Here is a 23,527-nt window from a genome sequence, read left to right on the forward strand (position 1 = left end):
TGCAGTTGATGATTTTTTTCTTTGTTCTTATCACACGGTCACGAGCATCTACCGCCACGTTCACCACCCTAGCAGAGAAGGTGGCTGACCGCGTTCAGTTCAGCAGAAGGAGAGTACAGTTGCCTCTCCCCTTTCTTGAGAGATTGCGTCACAGACCCGGGGTCTGCGGCCAAAAATCTCCCTCCCCTCCCCTCTCACTTCGCGCGTCACGTGCGTTACCGAAGTCAGCTGAAAAACGCCATCACAGGATCACGTGCTGGTGTTTACAGCCAAGGTGCCCAACAGCTACAAAGAGCCGAAACTTCAGCTGCGCCATTTCAGAATAGACAAAGACCGTGAATCGAAAGCGTCTTCAGTTGGACATTGGTGTTCTGGACGTGCACATACCTGAAGTAGAAGCAGCCGATCTACTATTTGGTTGAGATAATTAGGATTTCATTCTTCATGACACTGTTTCTCAGACGGTAAGTGAGTGCTGACGATTTAGAATATTTTACTGCGTTAGTTTTTTTCCCCCCATCTCCTGAACGTTTTAAAAAAGTCCGGATGCGTGAAGAATCATCATGGTTAAATTGAATAAGGCGAATTGAATAATTTCAGTTTTTTTGTCAATTTCTTACAACTAGCCCATGCACTCGTCTAATTTTTGCAGCCTTCCTTCTTTCGTGACGCAATGCCAACACGCACTTAAATATATGCATTTTTTTAAGCTGTTATTTATATTATAAAAATACTTTTATATAAAATATCATAAAGCATGAATTCCCACAACTTTATCGTGCATTAAAATTAGAGTTATCAGCCGTACCAAAGGGTTATTATTATTTTTTGAAATTATTGAAAGGTAATTTTCCTTTCTACATAAGTTATAAAGAATTTTTAATGAATGATACAAATTTTAATTTAATTTTGTTTGTGAATGACGAAAAATAAATGATTCAAAATTTAATATTTGTATTCGGCGCCTCAAGGCAAAATAATAGTTTCTATGATTGGAATCTTAATTTATAAAATTTAGGTACTTCATTAAAAAAATATTTTTCCATGTTCTGCTTTATAAAAATGCTTTTTACTATTGTATACGTTTTAAAAAATACAGTGTGATTTCTTAAATAATAAGGGTGATTTGTAAGTTTAATTTTTATGAGCCTACATGCATTAAATGAATTACCATAATTATATTTTCAATCTCCCCGTCTAATTATATTTGCTATTTTTTTCCTGTTCAAAGCCTGGCATCTTAAAATACGGAGGAATCCATTATTTCTTACTGATGCGGTCTATCGAAAATGGCTTTAGCGCCGTAAAAACAAGCCATTGTCATTTGATGTTTTGAATCATACAAAACTAAATGAATCGGTCTTTTATTATAATAAACTTAGTATTTAAATGATTTAGAACTGGATCTCAAATACTCTGCCTAAATCACAAAATATTTCTTAATGATTTGGGCAATCGCTTTCTATACAATCATTTGCAATGGGGACGCCTCAATTTTCATTGAATTGTTTCTTCATTTTCATTAAGAAAACCTTTCATTCCACTTAAAGAATGCATGGAGTGTCTTGGTCAAATTTTCTATTCACATAATTTTGTAATTTATATTAAAATAGCTAATCAAACAACTTAAATGGGTTGGAACAAGCGAGAAATCTTCCATCGCACTTTATAAAGAGCTTAGTTTTAGTGTTATTAATATTTTTCAGATGGCAAAATAATTATTAAAAACACTCTGTGGCGATTTTTTTTTGAAGATTCATTTACGCTTTATGAAAATTCCTTCATATTATTCATAATAGAAAAATATTTATTAAAACTTTCTTTCACTTTTATTATAAGTTTCTGTCAAAGATGATTTTGTTTCCTATCAAACTTAAAATTCAGTAATAGTAATTACAATTTTAAATTTGTCGATTTTTTGAGTCAATTTATTAAACCCTTGGGTAGATTTGCATACCAAGATTTACACCTTTTCTCTTTTTTTTTTTTTACTTCGTTAATTTTTTTAAAAAATATACCGAGTGTGAATTTAGATGCATCCCTTCATGTGTTAAAGAATTAAATGTGAGCTATGACACAGTTGTATAAAATTTTAAAATCAAAAGTCAAGTCGAAAAAAGTCATACAAAATTTTAGAAGGGAATTCGTGTAGAAAATTATTTAATAGTAAAATGATTTCAATTTTTGTTCTAAAATGAAATAGTTTTAAGATTGTTTTTTTGATAAAAAATAATGCTTTGTGAAAAGAATTTCGGGAAAATGTCCTCTGCTTTTGTCTCTATCTGCTAAAGCACAGCACAACATAACATTATTATCAAAAGAAATCTCTCTGCTGGAGCACTTCTTTTCCCTTGATGTCGTGCTCGTCATTCTTTCATACCAATAACTTGTCAGTTCATTTCAAATGATCTTAGGAAGTTTCTGCTTTTCTTCACTCATTTTAGTAGTCAACATTAACTCAATTGAAAAAATGTCTGTTCATTTGTACTGCGGCAAAATATTCTTTCTTCAATTTTAAAATGTTGGCTCAAAACGTTTAAACTTATTTATACTTCATTTTAGAAATTCTTATTTTGACAATAGTATTTACGTTGCTGTCATCATTACATCTTATAATTGCGTTAAAACCATCAACGAAAAACAATTAAAAAATTCAACTGCGTATTGGTAAACACGTATTCGTTTATTTAAATAAAATGATTGTTCATTAGCGTTATTTATTCATTTTGTGTTAGATTATTAAACAGTGTTTAGCAAGCTAAACACACACAATCAATATTTATCTGGCTTTTCTAAAAAAAATGGACTAATGACATTGAAAGGTGATTGTGTTCCAAAACAAATGGAACAATGTGAATGCTAACTAGATGAAAAAGAATAGATGGATAGAAAAAGGATTGTTCAAACACATTGAATTCTTCATGTTTCCACGTTTGTAGATATGTCTTACCATTGGGACCTTAATTTTCATTGCATTGATTATTCCACACCAGTGTCCTACCTTCTTGTATTTAAAATTGATTTATTTGAAACGTCTAATCCGTCTGAAATGTATATTTGACATCCTTTACTTTTCTTTTCTTGGAAAATATTTCTGCGTTTTTCTGAAATATTAGGCGCATTTTGATCATGTTTTTCCCCTGTAAAAAGGCATTTATTGAGAAAAATTGGTACAATATATATATATATAATCAAAATATTTTCCATCAGTTCCTACAACTTTTTCCCATTTTCGCCCAGTAAGTCTTGCAATGGGTTGTCTTCTAATTGTTTTGGTCCTCCAGGCTGTTCTTTGTCATTGACATCGAAATCAGTCTTAAATCGTTGAAACCAAAACCGACAATTGGGACATGGCGGAGCGACATCATGAGTTTCTAAAAGTGCATGATGGGTTTCGCCAACAGATTTCTTCAAATCAAACAAATAATAATAAAAAAGCAGTGAATATCGAAAATGCAATTTGGGGCGTTCCACGATTGGGGTCTTTATACACTGAATAACTCGATAATACTAAATGAAAAACTTTTCAAAATGATAACAATAAAGTAATTGTAAATTGTTAAAACCCAAAACCATTGTCGTTTTTATAGATACTTCGCATGTTTACCAATAGATGTCGCTGATTGAAATACATGCAAACATCTGAAACATTTGAATAATTTTGAATTATGAAAACTTTCGAAGCTTTCGTTTCAGATTTATTTACATTTATTTATGTATTATTGAATTTATTTATTTTTTAACCGTCGACTTTTTATATCGTTATAAAAAATGCTCCGTTGAGGAAAAAGGAAGGAATTTTTAAAAACTAAATTATAAGTGTCTTAGAAATTGTTTTTGTGAAATTATATATGGCCTAAATAACTCGGAAAAAATTTTCGATTAGTTTTTAATTAAAATCTAATTGCACTTTTAAAAAACCCTTTCTCAACGATACACACCAAATTTGATAGCTCTAAACGGAATAGAGCGTTTTGGCCGATTTATCGCATTGCACAACTTTACGAATAGCATATAAACAGAATCATGTCCAATACAGCGTATACACCGAGTGTTTTGTTACTGCCTTTGAATAACCCCGATTCTTTTATTATTTTTTTTAATCATACTTTGGCTCTGAAGTCCCCCCCCCCCCCTTATGCTTCATCAATTGTATTTCTCGTTGGCTCATAAAAATGCTTTCAGCGCGTGCCGAGTATCTCTCAGCTTTGCCCTTGTCTCAACAATAGGTTGTTGTTCTGGTGTATGGAGAGGACTTCCGAGCTTAGAGAGGTTTCAAATCATTTCTTGTGTTTTCTTACGAGCCAATCCGTTCTATTCTTCGAGTGGCGTTTGATTGTAGCCAATTCATTTATGAGAGGAAAATGCTTTAATTTTCAATTCAAGGCCAAGTTATTCAGTTCGTACACCTTTAAAATAACTGGTGGACATAACTACTTATGCATTGTGTTCAGTTTCTGTATATGAGGGGTGGGCAGACCTTTTCAGACTACATCTAATTTTTTCAAGGTGTTGCGGTCGACCTAGTGGCGCAGGTCCACAATCTTTGTCACAACTTAATAATAAATGCGGGATATGTACTTACCTACATAACTACAAACATAATGGCAATTGCCACAAATATAATATCAGATGATGCATTTCATATCAAATCATTCAAAATACATTAGAAAATAAATCGTTTTCATCTAAAGCTAGTTCTCGTAGCTATAGTTGTTAGAAGACTTAGCGAACTGTCTGCAAATCTTGACTATCTCGGCATATGATTATTAATTGCTCATCTTGCACTGGATTCTAAGGGGTCGTCAGTGAGATAGTAACATTATGCTGTTTTAATTATATTCATCGTTTAAAATGCAGATTCCCACAGGTAGGTAGAGCCAGAGACAGATGTTAAATGATATTAAAATTAAAATATGTCCATTAGATTCCAAAAGTTATTCTTAAATTCTGAACAATGTGCTTTTTAAAATTGTGCCATTTTGAAGGAGATAAACTTTGTATTTCCTTTATCTCTTGAGGAAAACGATGTTCCATAAATATGTTTCTTTTCGTATGCGCGTCTTAGGTCCTTAGTAAAGGACTAAGAATTAAATTCTTAGTAAAGGACCCACCCCAAAATACCTTTGTGGTCCACGAGTCGATTGTGTTCGACGTAATGCAAGTCCCTACTGTATATGGAGAGATTAGAATACGCATTTTCGGGGATTTCAAGTTGCCCGACAGAGTCCAAAATTTGATTTTGCTCTACAGTTTCGATGTGAAGTCATTTTTTCCCCTAAACCAGGTGGTCTTTTTACTTTCTCTCCCTCCCCCCCCCCTCCGCTTGGGATAAATTGGTTTTAAATTCAGGTTTATTTTCTCTTTCACGAAGAATGAGAAAATATTGTGATAATTAAAAAATTGGAACTCGAGATTTTGACGGACCTCCACGTCTTAGTCCCTGAATGCAAAAAACACATTTTTGGCTTTGTCTCTTTGTCCGGCCGTCTGTCTTGTTTATTTGCGATAAGATAAAGACAATTCCAAAACGATTTGATTTAAAGGACGAAATTTGATATATGGTCTTTACACCAAATTTGAACTCATTCCATTCAAAGGAAGTCTGTCTGCCTGACTGTTCGAATATAAGTCAAGACGATAACTACGAAACGAAGACAGCTATATGGATAACATTTGGTGCATAGATTTAACATCTATAGTATAGACACTAATCTAATTTTAAGCCAAATCCAAGAAAATATTGAATGTCTGTATGTCTGCACTTTCAATAATAAACGCGATAATTCAAAAATGCAATAATTTAAATATATCAAATGTGGTTTGTTATTTTATGACTGCAATTGTATTTGTCTAATTTTGGTTTCAATCGGTGGGAGTGGGCGGGGGGGACGCGTCTAAAACGCATTCCCTTCCTTAGAGAATGGGCCAGAAAGTTTTTGTGAGACCACTTCCACTGGTTTTAGCGGTGCGTTTATTGACTCGAACAACATTGCATAGAATGATCTGAGTCATTAAAAGTTTTTTCACCGAGGGCTATATGCTTCTTTTCTCTGATACTTTTGAAATCAGCTGATTTGATTGGTGGTGTTGTATAATATTGTTCATTAAAATGAAACCTTTCCGTGTATTTCATATGCGAGAGAATAAAAATTGCATAATCATTGGAAATGAATAGTTCTGTAAGGTTTCCAAATCCTTCTATTTCATTCTAAATAGCCTGTTTTATTTGTCGACTCTTTCATTGGCATGTGCTTGTATGCCTTCGTGTGCTTGCCAGAAAGCTTGGCACCTCGCTCTTGGCACTCGAAACGGAGGTTGTGAAAGCTTTTCAAGAACTAAATGATAAATGCAGCTTCGCGGAATTAAGAAACCAATAAACAGAAAACCTCCACTTCTGGCTCATAACACATTCGCACTCGCCTCCTGTTGAGGGGGGAGGGATTGTTTGGAATTATTGTTCTGCGAATTGCAAGCATGCAGAATGTGGAGGGTGCAAATGAATGCGTAGCGATGGATGGTGTTCTTGGAGCCTGCTTTCATTCATTCTTGTATTTAAACCAAATGACGATCTTCTATTTTATTTCAATATGAAAATAGAAAGAGGTTCGGCAACAGCTAAATTATTACTGAATGGTGCAACGAAGCCATTTTGCCGAGTTTTGAATATTAAGTTTATTTTACTTTTTGACATCTAACATTTATATCAGCCGATAACAACTGATTTGCTAAGTGATAAATGAAAACTTTTGTTATGTAATAAATGCTATACATATTAAATTTTTAATAAAAACGAAAGCTTAACTAACTAGGAATTTTTTACTAACTTATGAGATTATTTTCATCCCTTGCAATTCAAGGAACATCATTAGTGTAAAATATAGCCCTATAAACAGAAAGGCTCCTTCGCTTTTATTTCATTTGTCTAGTCATCCATTGCTTCGACAAATGACTCTTTAAGAGTTACTTGAATTCAATTTATTTCTTACCTCCATTCTGCCAAGGTTTTGTTATTTTACTTTATTTTTTTTTCTCTTTGCGCGAGTAAAAATGGAATGATTGCTCTCAGGATTGGCCTTTGGAGGCGGGAGGCCCCATTTGGAAACATATATATAAGAAAAATGCAACTGGGATTAAAAATTTCTTCGGAATTCTTTTTCTTTTAAATTCTCTTTTTTTTATGAGAACAGACTTCTTAATTTTTTTTTCAATATAATAAATTTGTACAGAATTTGGACTTTTATTAATATCAACTGTGTAAAGATATATTTGAATCGAAAGAAAGAAATGTAGATTATCTAACCTGCTAACCTGTACAAGTTTTGAAGTGAGTTCCATTTTGCATTACTAATTGTGTATTCTTAGTTTCGGTTTAAACTATTGAATTTGAAATCCGCAAATGACCAATTGATATCTTATTACATAATTAATTTATTTTACTAATTATTGAGAAAAGCTGTTATGAAATAAGATGATGTATTTGGTGAATAAAAAATGACATTTCATCTTCATTATTGCGCAAAATGAGCTCACTCGAGAACCGGTGCTCACCTAATTATCATCGATTTTGTGTTAAGGCCGGCAGCTTAGCACCAACCGAGAAGGTTATTTTGCCAAGTTTTATTTATCGGGATGATGTTCATGGTATTTTCAACATCTATTTAAACGAAAATTTTTATAAGAAATAATGATGTGATTTATTCAGATCAAAATTTGAATGAATGCTTGATGCATTTAAATAAAATATAGCTCTGCTTGTAATAGACTTTTTTTCGTCAATTATCCGTAGTGGTTCTAAATGTTTTTTGTTTTTTTTCAGTTTAACTTGATTTTGGAATTTTCGCTGGTATTATGCATTATTGCTCTATTTAATTGCCGTGGTCTTTTAACTTCTGAACTGCACTGAATGTTTTCCAGTTAAATTTGAATTTAAATTAATTCAAGTAAATTCAATTAAAGTAATTCAAGGCATAAATTGCTTGCATAATCCATAAACATCTTAACGTTTCTTTTCTTCAAATTGTGTCGGGCACTTTCATTTCTCTCTCTCTCTCTTCTCTCTCTCTCTCTATATATATATATATAATATAATATAAAAATAAAAGATGTTGTCCAGTTAGATAGCAGACAGAGTTAAAGGATTAATGGACTGTCGAAGCAAAGACTGGTTGACTCTTAATTCTTACATATACATCTGAGCCATGCATTTTATACCAAAGCATATCATAATTTTTCAGTTATTAATTTTGCAAGGCAGAAAAAAAAATTGTCTGTAACAAATGTCATAAATGTAAAAAGCTGGACTTTTGATTTCGACTTGCACCAAAACGATACTGCCAACATCATAGCTTGCCACGCTTTTTCAGACATTAATTTGGCGAGGCATAAAAGTAATGGCCCCACCAAACGGCGTAAATATTTTTCATTGCGGCTTATTTACCAAGGAGAACGTGATGATCCAAAACAACTCTTGTGACCGTGCTAGCATGCGTTCGACACATGCGGATACGTCGGAGAGACGGGGAACAAAAACATGGCAGTGGCGCAATCGTCATCGTGGCCGTCCGCCAGAAGCTGCGGCAACCAGGTGGGGGAGCTAAAATTAGCCCTGAATGGAGTTGCAACAGCTGATTTCCGTTCCGAGGGCAGGAATTGTTTAGGTTGCAGGTAGGGAAAGGGTTCAGGCACACCTTGGGATTGCAGAACAATGATCCTTGGTAGCAGCATTCCTTGCTTTGACTGGGAATGCCCCTGGGGTACATGAACCGGAAAAGTTCTTTGACTTGTTCCCCTCATATGATGCAACATCAAAAGGGGAAGATGGTTATATAATGACTCCTGTCTCTGCTGTGAGGATGGATTAAAGTGGGACTGAATTCAGCTGACTGCCGACTTTGCTTAGAAAATGTCTATTTGCAGAGACAGTTTTAATCAGTGAGCCAAGTAAGTAACCAAAGATTTTAATACTGGGATTGACTTCTGAAGTTTACAATGAAACTGTTCTCCTTTCGACTTAGACAATATTTCGTGTTAAGCCCCTTCGTGCTATGGTTGCGAATGGAGTGCGCATTTTAGATTTTTTTTTCTCTTTCTGTGGGTCGCCTAGACCCCAGTAGCACAACCTGTTGCACAATATTATATGGTAATAAACGATATTGCAAATACTGATCCATGTTATACAATATTGTACAATATTCGTGTATTATAGGGGATCCAAAATTAGATATCAAAAACTGCATAACGAGTTTTATTATTTGCAGTTCTATTATTTGTGTTCAATGCACTTGGATAGGTAGATCGTCGGCTGATGAATTTCGTTCAGAATTCGATAGAAATTTGATGAAAAGACCAAATCCAAACATCGTTCACCAAACTTATTCTTTTTTGAATGATCGATTTCTCACACAATATTAATAATTAAAAACAGAGAGAAGGGATTTCTAATTGGGGGGGCGGAAAGGCGGAGATTCATCAACATCTCGAAGTCGAGTTTTTCGACTCCGTTGCCTGATTATTATTAAGAAGATTCATGATAACACAGACAATATTGTGTTTTGTATTCGTTTGTTTATTATGTTATAAAAAATTAAAATGAAATAAAGACTTTGCCCTTGTTGCCAATTTCGTGAAAATGTGGCAGAGCAATTCCATTAAGAGAAACTTTTATACACATTAAAATATTTTTAAATATTGATTTAGTAATATTTAATATAAAAGGCTGCGTACTACATTTAAATAGCGAAGCGATGGTGATGAGATAAACTCTGAGTAGTATGTGTGATTCGCCGGAGCCAAAATATTGTGCACGTTGAATGGCAGTATCTTGTGTAGATGACTATTCATTAACGAAAAGAAAGAAGAAAAAAAATTTGCGCTTGCACGGAATATTTTCCGATTTCATTTCATTCACAGTTCATTGGAATCGATGATAATAATTTTATTTCGTTTTACATCTGTGCGATTCACTCCGAATGACATGTACCGTTTGCAATTAATTTATCGTTTGTCTTTTGTCGATTATAAAATGTTAAAGGATAGAAACGTATGAAGCGTTTTGTGAATTTTATGAAGGTCAAGTGCAAGCAATAAGTTATCGAAGTTTTATCGCCATCGGATGAACAATACGGCAGCGCATTAAGTGCGAACAACCAAAAATTCATTTTTGGATATTAGATAATGTTTTCATGAACCCCTCCGGCATATCAAATACATCCTGCAGTTAATTTTGAAGTCGTCTTTGTAATTGATTATTATTAAACATTAATTTCTGCGCGTCTTCAAAAAGTGGAATTCATCATTGTATAATTGCAACACATCTTAATAATGATGTAATTTTGCATTATTATTTTTCTCACTTTCTTTTGGGACATTTCTATTCTCGATATTCTATTTAATTCGATTGTTTGTAAAAATAAACATTTATAATTGATTTTTCCAGAGTATTATGTTTTGAAATTTTTTACACGATTTGGTTTCAATGGAAGGGCATCATTTTAATATCATCAAACCTGAACTGAACTGTAATCGATTCATTTAGTCAAATTTCGATTCCATGCAAGTGGCATTACTTGATTGCAAATTTGAGAAATTAAAAAAAAAAAATTGCAAAATTTGAGATTTTATAATTTATTCTAACAATGAAAGAGAATGCCTGTGTTTGTGTGTCGCCATTTACAGATGAGACCGTTTGGCTCAAAACTGCCCCATATATACTTCGGAGGATAGAAATGAGCGCATCGGAGTGTTTTAAAAAATTCTATTCAGAATTTTGATCATTAAAAAAGTAAGCAGAATATTGGCGTTACCTTCGCGGTGTTCTGAAATACCTTCTTCTCGACACCCTCTGAAAATATTCCTGCAATAAATAGATGTTTGCACAGTTTTAAAATTCAAAAATCAATTATGCTAATTTAATTGCTGTAAAATTCTTTAGTCTAGATTTAAATAACTTTTAAATATATTTTTAATAGCAATATTGTTTTCGTTGTGTGTGAAACCCAGATCCCCTTCATTGTTGCTTCTAATATTTTTACCCTGTTTTTTTTTTTTTTCTTTCATAATTGATGATCAAGCTATGCAAATATTGCTTACTTTTCAAAATTGTACAAGTTTCTATTTAAAGCATGTTTTAACTAAAATTTGGGAACACTTTGACAATTACAGCTAGCATATGACTTGAGAAGTAAATAATGAGGAATTTTATAAAATTTCCGCGCATTTTTAATCACTTTCATATTGTTTTTTTTTAACTGCATATTTTGTTTTTCTTTGAAGTATATGGATTTATGCTGTTTTTATTATTATTTTTTTTTTTTATTAAAACATGCTAACTTGTATTGAATAATCCTCTAATATATTATGTAAATCTTGAAATACATCCGACATTTCAAAGTTGAATAATTCTTCTTTCTACGCTTACATTTTTTTCAATTCAGCGAGAGTGCAATTTGATGACTTGAAGTTTAATCACTTCCTTTTCAAATCTAATCTTCAAATTTTAGATGAAATTATTAGAAAATTGAGAGGTATATATCACAAAGAAAGTAACCATAGAAGCTTCTTGTTGTTGCTTATGGCACTTGTCAAAGACAAACCCTCTGACGATGTAAACGATTTTAAATCGAGTTTTATCGTCTCTTGTTTCAGTAGCACCATTTAAGGCCAAGACTGCGTCTTAGCTACTCATGCGTCACAGCCCTTTTAACGGGATGGACTTCATTCATACATTTCATTCACAGATCTTAATTTAGAACTAAATCAGAGAATGATCACCTCTGATCCAGTACCCCAGTGATATTGTCTCGACTTGGAAGACTTTATGGCTGCAACAGATTTGTACGTGCACCGTCCACCATGTACACGGAGTCTTCGGCCGACATTGTTTCTATCTCACACCCCAAGGAATGCGAATCCAACGCCCTACCAACCAGGCTACCTCAGTCTGTAAAAAAGCTTCTTAAATAGAACGAATTTGAAGACTAGCAAAAAAAAAATGTTAAATATTTTTATTAAGAGAGCCGTTAAACCATATATGCTTACAAAAGAATCAATTGAAAATTTACTTTAACCAATATTTATGGCGAACCAGCTGGTCGTCTAAGGCAGCTAATATTTATAATAATGAATGATAAATTAATTACTAAAAAGTGAAAAGGGTCAAATTTAAAATTAAACTTATAGTACGAAAAGTGATTAATACTTACAAAAATGATTGTTCAAAATTAATTGTTTTATTTTTCAGCATTTAATAGAAAAAAGGAGCCGCTATGCCTTCCATCGCCTGCCTGCAGACTCTTCAAAGGGAGTTAGCAGATAGCATCATTCGCTGCGCCCCCCTCGACGACATACGCATCCTCCTTGCCTGCGGCGCCAATGTCAACGAGCCCGTCACCCAGGGCCTGCGACCCATCCACTACGCCGCCTTCCAGCAGTATTTCGAAGCCCTCAATCTCCTCCTGGTCAGAGGTTGTGACCCCAATGCCATGGACGAAATCGGCTACACCGCCCTGCACCTGTGCGCAGAGCGTGGCTACATAGACCTGGTGCTTCTTCTGCTGGAGCACAAGGCGAGAGTGTCTTTCACCGAACTCAACCTCAACGACAAAGCCCTGGGAAATCCGCCCAGGGCCACTATTGCTGACGAACCTTTAAGATTGGCTATTAAGAATGGCCACTACGAAGTGGCCGAGATTCTGTTGAAAAGTGGTGCCGATCCTAACGCCAGGTATTTCCTCGGAGCAGAAATCAATCTCATCAGCCCGCTGAACACAAGATTTTTGGAACTTTTGCTGAGATATGGTGCCAATCCCAACTCCAGGGACAGGACTGGGCTGACCCCTCTGATGAAAGCCTGCAGACACCCAGATGGCCTGGAGTCGGCACAGATACTGATCAAGTACGGAGCCAATGTCAATGATATGACTCCAGAAAGGCATGACAACAGGACTGTCCTGCACTATGCCGTCCTCAGTGGTAACATGGACACGGTGAAGTTGTTGCTCAAGCGCGGGGCTGTTGTGAAATTCGGACCCGATTACCTGAAGCCGAGTCCTCTGGATTTCGCCATCTTGAGGGGAAATCCAGATATGGTGAAGCTGCTCATCGATTCGGGTGCCGACGTCAACTTAGGATCGCCTATCATAGGATGTCCGCTCCACATAGCTCTGTCCGAAAAGGTCGACAACAAAGTAAGTGAATCCAGTATTTGAAATGTGTGTAAGCTTCCACTCGCATGTTCAGTTTCCCCAAGTTCGGATATAAAATTACGTCTGTCAGTCTGTAAGCGTGATAACTCGAAACCGCGACGAGCTATAAATATTTCACTTTGACACGCCGCTTTTCCAGATTTTGAATTCACAGCAGATTAGGAATACGATCCATCGAAAGGTCTCTCTATCCTGTTATCACTCGAAAAACGCAATAACTTAGAGGAATTATATTTAGTATAGGGTCTTGTAAAAGCCCATACGGAGATGACGCAAATTCCATATACGTTTCCTTTCATCATTCTATTATGATATTAGCATACGAAAAAGTCAAGCCTTTGGAATTATCTGTCTCTGCACATAACTCAAAGAAAACAGAATGAGGCAAAATGCTGAAGTGTAGTATAGGATCGTCATATCAACATTTTTTGCTTTTTATTTATTTCAATAGTTGGATTGAAATGCATGCGCGGCAATTGTATCCGTTTCTCTAATTGCTTGTGAACATAGCTATAAAATGCCACAAGCTGTATAGATGAAATTTGGTATGTACGATACACGAAACGATTTTTCTTTTTGCAGTTTTTTACTGTGACACAGCATGCAGATATCCATAAAATCTTTGATAGTTCTGATTATGTTCTTCCACCAGCTGATCAATGTCATTGCTAGCCACCTGTAACCCATAGGATCGAGACCCGGACTCGCCCATGATGGCTGCACAACCTACTTACTCAAATATTTCGAAGTCGTGTTGGATAACGCTATTCTGCTAAATTTTCTTCCATGTAGATATAAGGTTTCTTCAAACAAACGCTCCACTTAGTGTGATGTAGGCCAGTCCCGCATAAGACGTCGCGAAGTCTTCTCGCTATTCGTTCTGCAAAACATCACTGGTTAAGGAAGTCACTTTTTTATATTGTGCTTTGCTGGTTATGCGTGGTTTGAGTATACTTAAAAAAAAATGTAACATCGATCACTTGAGGAATGCTTTACATCTCATTAAATTTGAAAAACACCCAGACACACACATTTTCGGAATGATGGCCATCTATTTCTGAACAAATTTGCAGTTAGATGGAGGAAATGGCACATGTTTACATAAAAATTGTGTAATGTAGATTCATAGCAAATTTAAAAGAAATCTTGATCTCCTCATCCGTGTGCACATGAACACGATCATTCAGAAACATATCGATTTAGATTGACGAAATTATCATGAGATTTTATCATAAGAATCATAAATGTGAGATGTTGGATCAAATCCGTATTCGAGGTTGGCTGTCGGTCTTTCTTGTCATGTGTATGCTAGAAGACAATAATATGCATACAGATTTGTGCGAACTTTTTGATTCAGTTGCTTGAAATGAAAGCGACCTGTATGCATATTAGATTGTTTTCACTATTCTACGAAAAATAAAGAATATGTATCTGATACAAAAGAATATGTATCAGAAAAAGTCGAGGGAATAATTCTGACACTGGTTAGATAAAAAAAGCAAAGATCTAGCGAATAGAGAAGAATAAGTAGAATGGTATTGATGACAACATTCTCTTTTGTATTATGTAAACCTAATAGAAAAGTATGGCTTCGAAAGAAGGCTCTATATTCGGAACCTGATTTTCGAATTCTGGGAGTGCTCTTTGTCGTTAGTGTAGCACCGAACTTGGAGGAAATAGATGCTGGCAAAGATGCCGTGCTCGCCATCTGACCAGAGTTTCCAATTTAGCAATCTTTCCCGAAATACATCTTATATTGCATCAAAACGGAGCTTGACTCTCCTTTCTCCTCTTCCAGATCGATATCATCAAGCTGCTGTTGGAACGCGGGGCGGATCCGAATGCGGTTTCGGTATGCGACGAGGCCCCTCTCATCAAACCACCCATCGGCGAATACTTCAATTCCTGTGATCACCCAACTGTAGAAATAGTTCGATTGCTACTCCATTACGGGGCCAAGGTTGTCCTCAAGTCCCAGATTCACCACCCTCTGGGAATTCTGAAATCCGTCCACAGGTTGCATCCGGAGTCGCATGCGGAGGTGCTCGAAGTGCTGCTTGATGCTGCCGAGTCCTTCAGTGCGGCTTCCATCAACAGGTAGGAGCACGTTTCATAACAACTGTTGAGTTTCTTAGTTCTGATTAGGATTTTAAAAACATGTTTGGCATTTACACTCAGGATGATTCAAAAGAATTCTCCAATTACAAATGGATATAGCTTCATTAGTCTTGGTGTACCCCATTACCACACGAAAGGGTGTAAGACCTTGAAAGTCTCCGGGAGAGAACCGTCATTTATTATTGTTAGGCTTACAATCAACGCCAGAATATGGGCGGTGATTAAGGGGGAAGAGTACTGTAGTTCGTTTGATTAAAATAAAATGACAATGCGCAAGGACCTGAAGATTTAGTAGAATATTTAAGGCTATATCAAACAACAAATTAATATTTAAAATACGACCTATTTATAGTAATAATACAAAGCTGATAGAAAGAATTAGAATGGCAAAGGCGGCAAAAACATTAGAAAGGTGATTCAATCCAATACAGTTTCCTTGCAAATAGTAAAAAAGTTAAAGACGACGAATCTTGTGTCGGAAACATCTTAGAACTCAAACAAATTGCTTAAACTGTCGGAAACACAATCAAACTGCTTAGGTTTTCATCCGTTATCTTTATTTCGTATTTTAAATTTGCTTTTAATTGCACACTAGAAATGGCACAAAGTAAAGTGTTGAGTGACGTGCATGGAAACGCAGCAACTGAAGCAATGTCTAAGGTATTCTAAAATATATTTGAAAATATTTTTTTAATTCATTAAAATTAGAGGAATTTTTGCAAAAATAAAATTTGGATCACTGAAAAGTTCATATTTTGTTTCATTTTAAAGTGGTGTAGAAATGACTGTTGTGCAATGATATGCATCGAAATATTGAGGAACATCAAAATTCGAAAGATCACCGCAACGAGAACATGCACGCATCTATCGACCGCACGTCGGTGTTTCGCTCCTTTAGTTATATTAATGTCCCGTTTTAAAGCAACACGAGTGCTATTTTCGTCATTTTGAACTCGTTAGGCGGTCAGATGACGATACCTCAGCTGGCATCCCCCTCTCCAAACTTTCACACCACACCAACAAGAGGGCGATTGCCCCTGACGGATTTAACATGCATCAGACCCGATTACACGACGGTTCTTCGATGGAACTGTGTATCGAACCTATAACCCTCTGGTTCCGAAGCCGAAAACATACAGGGTTTCACGTTTTTAATCAGATGTGTGGCGCAGCTTAGCCAGACATGGCTCTTATGCCAGTAAAATTTAATTCCAAAGCCGAGACCTTACCACCAGAACATCGCGGTCCACGCGTCAGTGTTTCAAACATGCTTCACAGTATTTGGCAGAAAAATGAACTTCACGTATGTTGTTTATATTCCCAAGAGAAATCCCGTTGAACCAATATTCACAAGTCCTATCGAAACCTGGAGCTTCTTTTTCTACTGCGCTCATCTTCCTATCGTTTGCTTAGCGAGACTGGCTATCATTGGGCTAAAGGGTTTTTAATAAATATTCAACCATGGTTTCAAATTCATGAATTCATTGCCTACGATTACCGAGCTTCGATTTCAATTTCAAAAATTCTTTGTCATGATAACATTGTGAGCACGTGCATTTAAATAATAACATAACGAATGTTTCGTTGGAGTATTGTTTCTTAACATTTCATATCCCCCCCCCCCACGTGGCCAATGAGCCTGAACATTTCACATCATTCTTTAGAAGAGGTATTTTAAGCATTTTATAATATCTTGATCCAGACCGATCCAATAAGAGGTTAATACAAACTTCACACAACAATTGAAAGTTTAATTGAGAAATAGTTCCTCGATCCAATCGGAGAATAAGTCACCAGAAATAAGCCGCTAACATGCTACTCCAGGAACGTTCTGGAAATCCACCAATCTTTACCGGATAGCTCCTAACACAAAAGCCCGAATCGCATGGAGCTTCTCAAAAAAAAATCAGGAACAACTTCTCAGGACACCTTCGAATTCCAATTCGAAGTCGCTCTCTCCTCTCCTCTCCTCTCCACTGATTAAAAAAATACCACATTTTATTTCCTTCAAATATCTACTTCCGATTTTCTCATTGGTGAACTTAAGTTCCTTATCACCCAATAGCTTCTTAGCAATGCTTCCTGAATCCTCTCTACTCGATCGTGGGAGTGTTTGTTAAGGATCCATCTTTGTGGCCGACCCCTCTCGAGAACATGTTAATTATAATCAATTCACAGCTAATAGTGGCTGAAGTCTGCCTGGGTTCGACTCTTAATGACAACGGTTGCTGATGATGGATCGTTTCTTGATGATTTGAGGAGTCTTTTCACAAGGGAAAAAAGTTTAGCATCTGGATGTCTTGCCGTTTTTCTCTCTTGAAGGCATGATGGACCTATTTGAAATGACGAGGCACACATCTGTGGTTCCTCATTTGAATGCAACAAATGACCAGACACAATGACTGTATTAGTGAAAAGGATCCACATATGGAGGTCCGTAGGCACTAAACTATGGTGGAAAAACGGGTGACGTTACATCTTGCCGGAATGCCAATTACCACGTGAGAAAAAAAGAGGGAAACTTTACATCCTTAACATTTTTTCAATTTTCTCGGTTACGTACAAATATTATACAATTGAATTTGACGTCGTTTAGTGTTCTTAATACCTTATTATGTTCTGTCATACCGTATAATAATGATCTATAACCTACAGCATCCTGTGCTACCTGTGACATCTGCTTTTTTTAAACCGATCCTTCTGTCCTGCAGGTCGCTGTTGCTGACTGACCCGCAGCGCAGTCTCCTCCTGCAGCACGCCTTGACGCCCCTTCCGCTCAAACACATTTTGAGGCTGTTCATCCGGAACATATTCGGCGCGGGTCCGACCGTCATCAAGCGCATCCAGTGCCTCCCTTTGCCCTGGCTGGTCAAGATGTATCTCCTTTACGAGATATAGCATCACCTGTACACTGCCCGAGGATCGAGCTAACTCTTCTTGAAGAATCGCCTGCGAGTTCAGGCGATGGCCGAATGGTGGTTGGTTTTCTGTAAGCTAAGATCACAGTCTAGGGACAGAGTATCGACGATGCCATTTAGCTGCGGATCCGATTCACTTTTATACAAGATGCAATTGCAAAATAATACTCCCAACCTGCCTGACCCTATTTATGAAACAAAGATGGTTACGAATTCAATCCAATCGTATTCCTTCCTTCCTACTTTTGTTGTCTGCCGTTTATTTTCCTGCAAAATTTGAAGTCCACTTTTTCACTAATTCAAAGCATCCAATTTTTACTTTTTCACTTTTATATGTCTTCGTATATTTCAAAATAATTTATATTACATGTCAAGTATAGCAATTAAATACACCCATGAGACATATTTAATGCTTGATATTTGTTTACTTACCCAAGTCCATTCGAGTTAAAATAAAACGGAAATAAATATAAATGATCCTTCCTTAACTTGAAATTAATTTAATTAACATGAAAGGAGACTTTCTCCACTGTTTAACAGAGGAGAAAATAAGTGTAACGAAATAGGACTAACTGTCGTTTTCAATGACACATACAGACTATAAAAAATACACGACAGTTGCCTAAATCAAGTTTTCCCAAATTGGATTGTCTTTCTTGAAGAAAATGACAATCCTGACAAAGTAATATTTAACTTTTTTTTTTTTAAATTTCAATAATTATTTCTTCAAAAACAGTACTTTCGAAAATAAAATGACCAAAATCTTAATGTTCATAGAAAAAAATCTTTTCTTTTTAAACTTTTAATTCAGAACACCTCTGGAATAAGCATTTTGGCACTTGGCAGAATTATCTTAAAATTAATTTCATGAAGGAATATTCTTCTATAATTCACAAAGCAGTCGATACTCCTTTTGTGATCGATATATTCTTTGATTCAGAAAATCCCTTAAAATGGTTGATTGTACATGGACATTACAAATTTAACATTGTATTTAAATTTTCATTCAATTGAATTTTTTCTTTAAATTTCCCACTATTTTAAATAAGATGACGCCCATGCTTCATATATCACCTAATATTTAAGTGTAACAAATCAAGTTTGAAATGATTCCCTTTTTAGATGAAACATTAATGCTAAAATGGAATGGCGCTATTCGTTAAGTCAAACTTTCGAATGAACATAATGAAATGAACCTAGACGAATGAGAAGCAGTCTTTTTGCGTGAAATGAACGCTTCTAACAATTCCATTTGCAGCATTACTAATACACGTTTTATCTATCTGTTTAATGGGATTTATTACTGAAAATTCAACCTGCACGCTCAACGGTTAAAATATGCCAATGCTTTCGGGACACGCAATAGTTTCTGACTGATAGATTTGCAAAAATTTGTCAGTTAGGAATTTGAAAATGATGAATAAATATCAAAATATCCAGCTGAACGGCCGTCGGCACAGTGAACAGTCACTTTCTCCTGAATTTGTGAAGGTAAATGTGCTTAATCAAATATGTTCGAAAGGTGATCTTGGCTTCACGACAAATGTGTGGTTAAAGCTGGGAATGATACAGAAATAATCATTCCCCAAAATAATCAAACTTGCTTGTGGTTTCTTTTTACATTTCATCTAGTCTCCCTGATGTTCTCATACATTTTTTTTTTAGTTTTATACTGCCCTTTGTTTGAAAGAAACGATACCATTTGTGATCTTTTATTGAAACTTTGTTTAGAATGTGCAAGATGCCTCTTCCGGTTATTTACGTATGCCAGTAATAATGAGAGAACACAACTCTGTTCCATTATCAAATTGACAACGCTATCGTCACCAGTTAAGTTTGATCATACTACAAAATCTGACTCGTTACTATTGCCAGGCCGAGTTATAAAGCATTTAGAATTCGTATTCGATGAAAGGCCTCGAAGACCTGCGAACATGCTTCCGTCTTCCTTGACTTAAATGTTGCAAAGCTTAATAACCCCGTCAGTTTCGTTCGTAGACGAAAGAAACTATTTTTGCTAAAAAATTATAGTACGTCAGGAATATTCTACTACATATTAATGTTGATTATTAAATCAATGCACCGAAATTTCATGTTTATTTCAGTAGTCTAATATCATTTATATCATTCTTCTAGTTGAAACCCTATTCTTATCCCTAAGCTATAGACATTATTTATTGAACCACGGATAGAGGAGAGACCCTGCCTATTTTGCCGAAAGTAAGGCTAGTTTCATACAGGTTTAAGATTTTAGGCTCTTAAATTTGTTAAATGCTGTTAAAACCGAAAAAAAGAGGCCCTTGCATATTCAGAATGCAGTGAAGTCTTTTTGTACACGTCTACTCCATTTTTATGTACATAGAAGTACAGATTTTTATATATTCGATGTATTTGTTAATTTTCACTTTTACTATTTTGATTATATAGTAATAAAAGATAATATGAAAACTAGCTCTTATTTCTTTATTTCGCACTGAAACATATCACATAAGAATACTTCAAAAGATGGCACATGAAACATATTGCCACTCACAGTGCAAAAGGCCGTATGGCACAATTTTCATTTTAAATTTCACTTGGCTATATAAAGGGAGGGGGGCAATAATGGATTATCAAAGCCAAAACACTGATCTGAAAAATAAAATAAAGCAACCATAGTTAAAAATTAACCGTTTAGGTTTGAACCATATTCTTATTTTTTCGAGAGAATTCTTAGTTTTTTTAATTAAGAGTAATTAACTAAGTAATTTTTAATTTATAAATTTTGAAGACTGCAAAATAATACAAATAGAGTAAACAATCTCTGAAGAACCTTGACTGTTTCATCACTCAAAATACAAATGATGAAACTGCATAATAAAATCAAACTTCGAGGAATTTTTTTTTCTCATTCTGAAAACTGTAGCTTTTAGACAGATTTGCATTTTGAGTAATGCAATAATTATTCACAGATCTCAAAATTTATAAACGCAGCCAACGAGGGTATTTTTAAATAAAAAAGATTATCGAGAATTCTCAGGTAAAATTGCACGTTTATTTTAACTTTAAAAATTAATCTTTAACTATGACCGCTTCATTACAAGTTTTACCTTAATAGTTTTCTTGTCTTTTGGCGATATTATTAACCTTTGGCGATATTAATGACTACACCGAATAGTGAATTTTAATCGAATGGGTTTTGACTTTTTGCACTATGAAGGACGATATTGGCAATTATAAAACAGGAATAGAGAACATTAAAATTTCACAGATCATATTAAAATGTGCACTGATGTATGAATATTTTTTCCTGAAAAATTAAATAATTCAACTCCTTTCATCCGTAGAATACAATCATTCAGTCCTTTTGTGGCGATTTCTTAAAAAGTTAAAAGTTTCTTAAAAATAAGTGAAGTTATGCAATCATCATCTACCCTCTGTTGCATTCGCCTAGATACAGTTCGCCAAAAGAAGAAAATCTGAAAATGAAAGCCCGACGAATTAACGTGATCTTATGCTCACATCGAGTTAAACATTGGCGAAAAAAGCTGCGTAGTTTGATTGCTACTTCTATTTTTAAAAATGTATTCGGTGAAAGTTTGACTTGAAAAGATTCTTAATATTGTTGATAATAATTTTCAGCATATTTAAAAAAATCAAAATGAAAACTGTGCTGGAGCTTAAATATGAATAAATAACGCTTTTTCTGAATGAAAATATTTTACGCATTAAAAAAGATAAATAAGAAATAATTTAGTAATCAAATGGCTTTTTTCAAGACGGGTATAAACCTTAATTAGCAGGCGAAAATGAACATTTAGTTTTGATTAGCCAGATTTGGAATGAGAAAAAATTAAACACATGCCATATTTTTTAAAATTGGGCAGTTTTGAAGAAATCATTGATAAATTGCAACAAAAAGCGACAATCGAAAATCGTATTAAATTTTTCATATTAATTAGGCAGAATTTAATTACTCAGAAGAATTTAACTTTCCCTGAAAAAACCCGAATCAAGATTAAATTCACTTCAAACGAGATTATAATTTAAGCATTATAGCTGTTACTAGGCATGAATTCGGACAAAAAAATATTTCGAAATATAATAAAAATATTAAAACAATAAGATTAATAACTAATTAAAATTCATATTTAACATTTTAAGATAAATTTAACATGAAATTATACAGTATGTGACAATTTGTACAGAATCAAAATGATAGACAAAAAATTACTGCATTGTTATGAAGTTCAAACTTTTTCGAATGATAATCGCCAAATGTAGTCATTTCAGAGCTGCACTAAAAACTGAATGGTTTTCAAGCCTCATTTAAAATGACTGCGAGTTATTTACAATTGAAAAATGGTTCGCGAGCTTGGTGGTATGATTTTAAATTTCACCAGGTTAAAAGTACAAGAATCAAGCTAAACGATAAGTTCAAATTCATACTCAATATTCACCACATAGTCTCAAAAGAGGCCTCGTGGATCTTAAAAGGAAACACGAAATCGTGAATGTGCAAGTATGAAGGAAAGACATTTAGAAATGAAACGACATTAAATGCAAACTCATACACAGACACGTCACTTCAAACACGCGGGAACGGTTTCTCCGTCTTTAAAAATATGTTGACTCCGATGCTCTTCGAATGGATGAATGCTGACAAATCGTGTTCTCTACAGTGAAGCAGTGGTGAGAGCAAGACGTTCACATTCGGAATCTTATTCGTTCCATCCCAACCACACATGACAAAAGAGAAGATATCCCGTGGAGACAGCTGTGGTGAGAATCATGACAGGGAAACCGATCCTAGAATGGGACAGATATTCAATCAACAAATGGTAAAAGTTTTGCAAAAACGGCTAAGCTTTGATATACGGTCCTTTGGCGCCTTGCGAGGTTTGCAATTCTTTGGTGGCGCTTTGCTTTGGGTTACATTGCCGCCATTTTTTTTACTGCTGTTTGATCTTTGCCGCTCTTATACTGTTGCTACGATTTCGATATATTTTCAACTATTTATATCTTTTTTCTAAATTGGAATCTTTAAAGGATGTTATCGCCAAACACCAGTTCCTGCAGACGGAGTTGACGAAAACACAACACAGCATGCCAGGTAAAGACGGTCATCCCACAAGGTTGTTCTTTTGTCTGCTAAAAAAGCTTTTTTGCTGAGATTTTTACAAGAAAGTGAAAGTAGCCTCATTAAAAGATTATGATTTGCGAACGATGTGGATGTCAAATTACAATGCAGAAGTATTCCTCTACTTCTGATGGATTTTGTTGGTATTGAAGTCATATTTCCACTCA

General features: G+C 35.0%; 2 protein-coding genes across 3 annotated transcripts in view; one reads left to right on the top strand and one right to left on the bottom strand.

Annotated features, from left to right (window-relative positions):
* Positions 1 to 264: 264 nt before the first annotated feature.
* LOC129961806 (ankyrin-1-like) lies at positions 265 to 20,692 on the top strand. 2 transcript variants are annotated; one of them, XM_056075379.1, is made up of 4 exons: positions 265 to 464; positions 12,242 to 13,187; positions 15,004 to 15,302; positions 18,035 to 20,692. In XM_056075379.1, the coding sequence occupies exons 2-4, from the start codon at positions 12,267 to 12,269 to the stop codon at positions 18,219 to 18,221; spliced, it is 1,407 nt and encodes a 468-aa protein (XP_055931354.1). In that variant the 5' UTR covers positions 265 to 464; positions 12,242 to 12,266; the 3' UTR covers positions 18,222 to 20,692. The 2 variants fall into 2 exon arrangements, with proteins under 2 accessions (XP_055931354.1, XP_055931356.1); XM_056075381.1 differs by lacking the exon at positions 265 to 464 and adding an exon at positions 8,757 to 8,943.
* Positions 20,689 to 23,527, bottom strand: part of LOC129961805 (P protein-like) — a 78,450-nt gene continuing 75,611 nt past the window's right edge. The window contains exon 21 of the mRNA XM_056075378.1: positions 20,689 to 23,029. Within this exon, the coding sequence (XP_055931353.1) occupies positions 22,942 to 23,029 (88 nt within the window). The 3' untranslated portion in view covers positions 20,689 to 22,941. The remainder of the gene's footprint in view (positions 23,030 to 23,527) is intronic.

This window comes from Argiope bruennichi, chromosome 2, assembly GCF_947563725.1.
Source record: "Argiope bruennichi chromosome 2, qqArgBrue1.1, whole genome shotgun sequence".
Lineage (NCBI taxonomy): Eukaryota > Metazoa > Arthropoda > Arachnida > Araneae > Araneidae > Argiope > Argiope bruennichi.

Bases quoted from the DNA above. Each gene is read 5' to 3' on its own strand.
- LOC129961806 (XM_056075379.1), top strand. From the start codon at position 12,267: ATGCCTTCCATCGCCTGCCTGCAGACTCTTCAAAGGGAGTTAGCAGAT. The intron at 13,188-15,003 runs GTAAGTGAATCC...CTCCTCTTCCAG, and splicing joins CCGAAAAGGTCGACAACAAA to ATCGATATCATCAAGCTGCT. The intron at 15,303-18,034 runs GTAGGAGCACGT...TCTGTCCTGCAG, and splicing joins AGTGCGGCTTCCATCAACAG to GTCGCTGTTGCTGACTGACC.